This window comes from Anser brachyrhynchus, assembly GCF_964034855.1.
Source record: "Anser brachyrhynchus genome assembly, chromosome: 4".
NCBI classification, from domain to species: domain Eukaryota; kingdom Metazoa; phylum Chordata; class Aves; order Anseriformes; family Anatidae; genus Anser; species Anser brachyrhynchus.
The window spans coordinates 45634619-45641020 of NC_137698.1; the positions used below are offsets into that span (position 1 = coordinate 45634619).

General features: G+C 47.8%; 1 protein-coding gene across 1 annotated transcript in view; it reads left to right on the top strand.

The window, feature by feature from the left end:
- The first annotated feature begins 1864 nt into the window (after window positions 1-1864).
- TNIP3 (TNFAIP3 interacting protein 3) overlaps window positions 1865-6402 on the top strand; it is a 94379-nt gene continuing 89841 nt past the window's right edge. Inside the window, exon 1 of the mRNA XM_080588727.1 lies at window positions 1865-1889. Coding sequence (XP_080444853.1) covers window positions 1880-1889 — 10 coding nt within the window. The 5' untranslated portion in view covers window positions 1865-1879. The remainder of the gene's footprint in view (window positions 1890-6402) is intronic.

Here is a 6402-nt window from a genome sequence, read left to right on the forward strand (position 1 = left end):
CGTTTAAGTTTCACTGCAAGTGCAGCACAGCGGCAGTCCGCCTGCTTCTTCTGTTGTTAACTGAGGACTTCTTGACTTGCTGAGCGTAGTCAGATTTTTTTACAGGTGTCCTTTTATTAAACACCTGGATAGAAACACGTAATTAAGATCAATTGCTAAAGACTAAGCTTCTTGATTTCAAAAAGCTTGCTCAAATTCAGAAAGCCTTAGCCCATTTCTTCTACATACACTGGCCACAGTATTTTGGCCGTCTTCATCCAAAATAAATCCCTGCAGTTATGTATCACAGTTGCCTATAATTTTTCTGGTCCCATTCCACAGGGATCTTTTCAAGTTTTCATTCGTTTTTCATTGATCCTTGTTTGGTACAATACAGTTAAACCCTCTGTAATTTTACTTTGATCCTTATAGTTCTGTTCATTTTTTCTTTTACGTTAAAAATCTAGCCATCTGTACTATCTCTGTTCTAACAAAGATACTAAAGTGTTAATACCTTACGAGTGTGGTGTTTTTCCCCAAGTTATCAGGAAGTTATGATGTGACTTTGAAATGGCATCTCTTGGAATTTTTACTGTTGTGAAATTTCTCTTTGCGTTTAACTTTTAATATTCGCTATTACCATCATACAAAGTTAGCATGGAGGAAGGGAGAAGAGCAATCATATTTAAAATATTGTATGAGAAAGTGGTGACGCAATCTTATACGGTGCCTCTAACATGTTTGCCTGGGAGTATATGTGAGCAGTGCAGGTCGCTGGGTTCAATTGCTGTATGTACTATTATTTCATAATGCTTGCGTAGACTGTATTTTATTTTAAGATGACATCATATTTTGTTTATATTAAAGGACTTTTTTGATCAGCACTCCTTTCACAGTTAGCTTATTTTTTATTTATTTATTTTTTAACTCTGTTTGTGGCCTTCTAGTTTTTGCTTGCTCTTTCTAATGGCTGCACTCATTCTTGTAAAATAATCAAGGCAAGGTTTCTTCATGTCAGGTAAGTCTACTATGCCCTTGCTCAGGGTTCTTCGCTATCTCTAATCTTTTCCAACCATGCGTGACTAAACTGTGGGCAATATTTCAGCTGAGGCTTTAACAGTGCCTCATGGAATAAATATTATTTTTTCCTTACAGCTATATCTTTTTGTTGTTCTGTTTGCAAGAATCGAAGAGCCTTTGGTTACCTGTCTCCTTGTACAGATTTCAGAATGTGTGAATATAAATGTGTATTCTCATACTTTGAAAACTGAAGGTTCTAAGTTTTCAGACTGCAGATGATTTTTTCCCTGCATTTTCCAGATTTAATGACATGCATTTTCTTCTTTAGAGCATCTCCTCCCTTTATTCTCTTTTTATGCAGTTCTAAATAAACTTCCTAACAGCAGAACAGAAGACAGGCCTGTGAGGAGCTTGACCAAAGCCAAACAAATTATATATATTTGTCCAAACCAACCCAATCACGTATAATATATACTACTTGTTATTTGCAATATTATTATATAGTAATATATAATTTCTAGATCTTTCTGGTGAATAGAAAAGATAACCAAGCTGATTTCCCCGAACTGAGAGGATTTATCAGCTGTTGTTTGCTGAGGAAAAGTGCTTCTTCTGCAAAGCTCCTGTCTAATCTGTTTTAACTTCAGGTACATTTTGAAACAAATAAATAAAATTTCTTTGCTCAAATTACTTTTTTTTTTTTTTTTTTTTTTTACTGTTCTCAGCTGTAAGGATCTATGCCTCTAAGTTTACGACGAAATGATGCCAGCAACTGGCATAGAAGTGAAGCCATGAGTCTGAAAACATGAATGGACCAGAAAAAAGCGTCAGAGAGGTGGTCTTGATGCAGTTGTCTCAGCTGAGTTCAGAGGGCATAAACATGAAGAGCAGTGAGTAGAAGGGAATGAACCACTCCAGTGACTGTGCAGCTGTTAGAGAGTTCTTCCTCTGGGATGGGGAGAAGAAAGGGATAAAAATCATGTGAAATTACTTCCCTGCAGAATTTTACTGTTTATGTGGAGGATTAGTTTCTTAGGGCATCAGGTGGATTTGTTTATGGGTATGTTTTTAAACTGTAGAAATACGTACCGGGATAGTTTGAGTAGACAGAGAGCTATGCTTTTATTGAGGGTGCTTGGTTCTGTTATGGGCTAGCACAATGCGACGTAGACATTAAAAATCTGAATATAATGAACAGAGTGCTTGCACTCCTCAGGGGAACTGAGGGCCCTATTTGTCGGCCTGACCCCACACATAGGGAAGTCTGCTGCCTCCCTGGGGCCAGGGTCAGAGACATTACCAGGAAGCTTCCAAACCTGGTTCGCCCCTCTGACTATTACCCGCTTTTGATAGTCCAGGCTGGCAGTGACGATGTTGAAAAGAGAAGCCTCAAGGCTCTCAAACAGGACTATAGGGGGCTGGGACGATTGGTGGAGGGAGCGGGAGTGCAGGTGGTGTTTTCGTCCATCCCTACGGGGGAAGGGAGAGGCACGGAGAGGACACGGAAAGCTCGCGTGGTTAATAGGTGGCTCAGAGGCTGGTGCCAGCACAGAAATTTTGGGTTTTTTCACCATGGGGAGCTTTACTCGGCACCTGGCCTGATGGCCCCAGACGGGTCCCTATCTCCAAGGGGAAAATGGATCCTAGGCCAGGAGCTGGCAGGGCTCATAGAGAGCGCTTTAAACTAGGGAAGAAGGGGGATGGGGCTCAAACAAGGCATGTTGGATCTGTGCCGGGGGAAACAATGGCTAGGCCGGGGAAGAAGGCGATGGCCCAGCTGAAGTGCATCTACGCTAATGCACGCAGCATGGGTAACAAACAGGAGGAGCTGGAAGCCATCGTGCAGCAGGCAGGCTACGACTTGGTTGCCATCACGGAGACGTGGTGGGACCGCTCCCACGACTGGAGTGCTGCAATGCCTGGCTATCGGCTCTTCAGGAGGGACAGGCAGCACAGAGGGGGTGGTGGCGTGGCTCTCTACATTAGAGAATCTTTCGATGTTGTGGAACTCCAGGCTGGGAATGATAAGGTTGAATCCCTGTGGGTTAGGATCCGCGGGAAGGCTGGCAAGGCTAGCTTCCTGGTCGGGGTCTGTTATAGACCGCCGAACCAGGATGAGGAGACGGATGAGGAGTTTTATAGGCAACTGACAGAAGTTGCAAAATCGTCGGCGCTTGTCCTCGTGGGGGACTTCAACTTCCCGGACATATCCTGGAAACACAACACGGCACAGAGAAAGCAGTCTAGGAGGTTTCTGGAGAGCGTGGGAGATAGCTTCCTGACGCAGCTGGTCAGTGAACCTACCAGGGGTGGTGCCCCGCTAGACCTTCTCTTCACAAACAGAGAAGGACTGGTGGGAGATGTGGTGGTCGGAAACTGTCTTGAGCAGAGTGACCACGAAATGGTAGAGTTCTCTATTCTTGGCGAGGCCAGGAAGGGGACCAGTAAAACTGCTGTATTGGACTTCCGGAGGGCTGACTTTGAGCTGCTCAGGACGCTGGTTGGCCGAGTCCCTTGGGAGGCGGTTCTGAAGGGCAGAGGAGTCCAGGAAGGCTGGGCGCTCCTCAAGAAGGAAATCGTGATGGCACAGGAGCGGTCCGTCCCCACGTGTCCAAAGACGAGCCGGCGTGGAAGAAGACCGGCCTGGCTCAACAGAGAGTTGCGGCTTGTGCTTAGCAGAAAAAAGAGGGTTTATAATCTTTAGAAAAAAGGGCGGGCCACTGAGGAGGACTACAAGGATGTAGCGAGGCTGTGCAGGGACAAAATTAGAAAGGCCAAAGCTCATCTGGAGCTCAACCTGGCTACTGCCGTTAAAGACAACAAAAAATCCTTTTACAAATATATCAACGCGAAACGGAGGACTAAGGAGAATCTCCATCCTTTACTGGATGCGAGGGGAAACCTAGTTACTAAGGATGAGGAAAAGGCTGAGGTGCTTAATGCCGCCTTTGCCTCAGTCTTTAGCGGCAATACCGGTTGTTCTCTGGATACCCAGTGCCTTGAGCTGGTGGAAGGGGATGGGGAGCAGGATGTGGCCTTCGCTATCCATGAGGAAATGGTTGGCGACCTGCTACGGAGCTTGGATGTGCAAAAGTCGATGGGGCCGGATGGGATGCACCCGAGGGTACTGAAAGAACTGGCGGAGGAGCTGGCCGAGCCGCTTTCCATCATTTATCGGCAGTCCTGGCTATCGGGGGAGGTCCCAGTTGACTGGCGGCTAGCCAATGTGACGCCTATCTATAAGAAGGGCTGCAGGGCGCAACAACCCCAAGCAGAGCTACAGGCTGGGAGATGAGTGGCTGGAAAGCTGCCTGGCCGAGAAGGACCTGGGAGTATTGGTTGATAGTCGGCTGAATATGAGCCAGCAGTGTGCCCAGGTGGCCACGAAGGCCAACAGCATCCTGGCCTGTATAAGAAGCAGTGTGGCCAGCAGGTCTAGGGAAGTGATTGTGCCCCTGTACTCGGCTCTGGTGAGGCCGCACCTCGAGTACTGTGTTCAGTTTTGGGCCCCTCGCTACAGGAAGGACATGGACGTACTCGAGCGAGTCCAGAGAAGGGCGACCAAGCTGGTGAGGGGCCTGGAGAACAAGTCTTACGAGGAGCGGCTGAGGGAGCTGGGGTTGTTCAGCCTGGAGAAGGGGAGGCTCAGGGGCGACCTTATCGCTCTCTACAGTTACCTTAAAGGAGGCTGTAAAGAGGTGGGGGTTGGTCTGTTCTCCTACGTGCCTGGTGACAGGACGAGGGGGAATGGGCTAAAGTTGCGACAGGGGAGTTTTAGGTTGGATGTTAGGAAGTACTTCTTTACCGAAAGGGTTGTTAGGCATTGGAACGGGCTGCCCAGGGAGGTGGTGGAGTCACCATCCCTGGAGGTCTTTAAAAGACGTTTAGATGTAGAGCTTAGCGATATGGTTTAGTGGAGTACTTAGTGTTAGGTCGGAGGTTGGACTCGATGATCTTGAGGTCTCTTCCAACCTAGAAATCTGTGATACTGTGATACTGTGAACAGAGTGCTTGCAGTTCCCTGCAACACTCAGAGGGTTGTTGTAGGACATCTGTGGTACTGAGCGCAGGGGCCCTCTAGGTGCAGCCCGCGATATGTCCATCTGAGGCGTAACGGAAGGCTGCATGGAAGAGGACCTGAGCATGTGGCACTGCTGGCGTGGTGTTTGGATGCGTGTACTCTGTTTGTGTGGGACAATGAACACATGGAGCTGTGCACAGAACACACGAAGGAGAACACAGGATCTCTTTTATGAGGTGGCTAATTGGCAATACAGCAAAGACATAGCTCGAGTTCTCTTTATTCAGGGTGCCAGGAGGCTGGTCTCCACTGTTTGCTGTTCAGGAGATAGTTAAGTGTTGGTTTTGCCACCGGTATTGGGTTTATGTGTCAAGGTGCTGGCAGGGGGCTGCTGGGCTCCTGTGTGAGGAGAGGGAGGGGGCTGCCCTGTGCTGGCCACAGCCAGCCCCAGCAGCCCCACCGGCAGCACAGCCGAACGCGCCAGCAGGAGTCTGTGCTGCCTCACAGGCACGAAGGTAAGCGCCTCAAAGGTCAGACAGGGTGGGAAACACCACAGGGAGAGGAGGGAACAAAGCAGGGAGCAGCAGAGGGAGCACCGAGGTCAGGAGGAGGTGCTCCAGGTGCTGGAGCAGAAGCTCACCACAGGCCCTGGAGAGCCATGGCCAAAGCAGGGAGAGCGTGAGAGGGAAGTGAGAGATGAACTGCTGTGTGCCGACCGTATGCCCTACCTCGTTATCCTAATATATTTTAATTGGCAATCAAGGAATTTACCCACAACATTGGTGTAATTGGTAAACAGCCTCCATTTTTATCTTGACCCATGAGCCTTCTCCTTCCTGTTTGTCGTGTGGCACTGCTGGGGTGGTGTTTGGATGTGTGTGGTGTTTGGATGTGTGTTGGTATTGCCCCCTGCTGAGCAAGGGGAGTGAGGGAGTGGCTGGGTGGGGAGTTTGTCCTTAGATGAAGCTAACACACCAGTCACTTATCAGGTGATCTTAATTCAGGCATCTGAGGAGTGGATCTGGTGTTGAGCTGAGAAACATTTACATAAACCTTTATTTCTGTCTGTACCAAAAGTCCTGCTTTAACGCCTCCAAATGGGATTGTGTAAGTCATGCTGGAAGTTTGAGGAATCGTTAGTTTACTCCGTTGAAGCCTCAGTGGAGTTGACATTCGTGATGCTGTTTTAGAAGTCTCCCTGGTGACTTGAGACAGGAAGGAATATATGCTCTTACTATGTCGTTACTAGTTCTTTGCAAGTGACTCTAGTCGTTTATGCAGACTTTCTCTGATGCTCAAATAGATTCTGGTTTCAATGGCTATCTCTGGTCGTGCTGTTAAGATGTGATACTGTCTTTACCAGCTTCTGATTACTCTTGCTT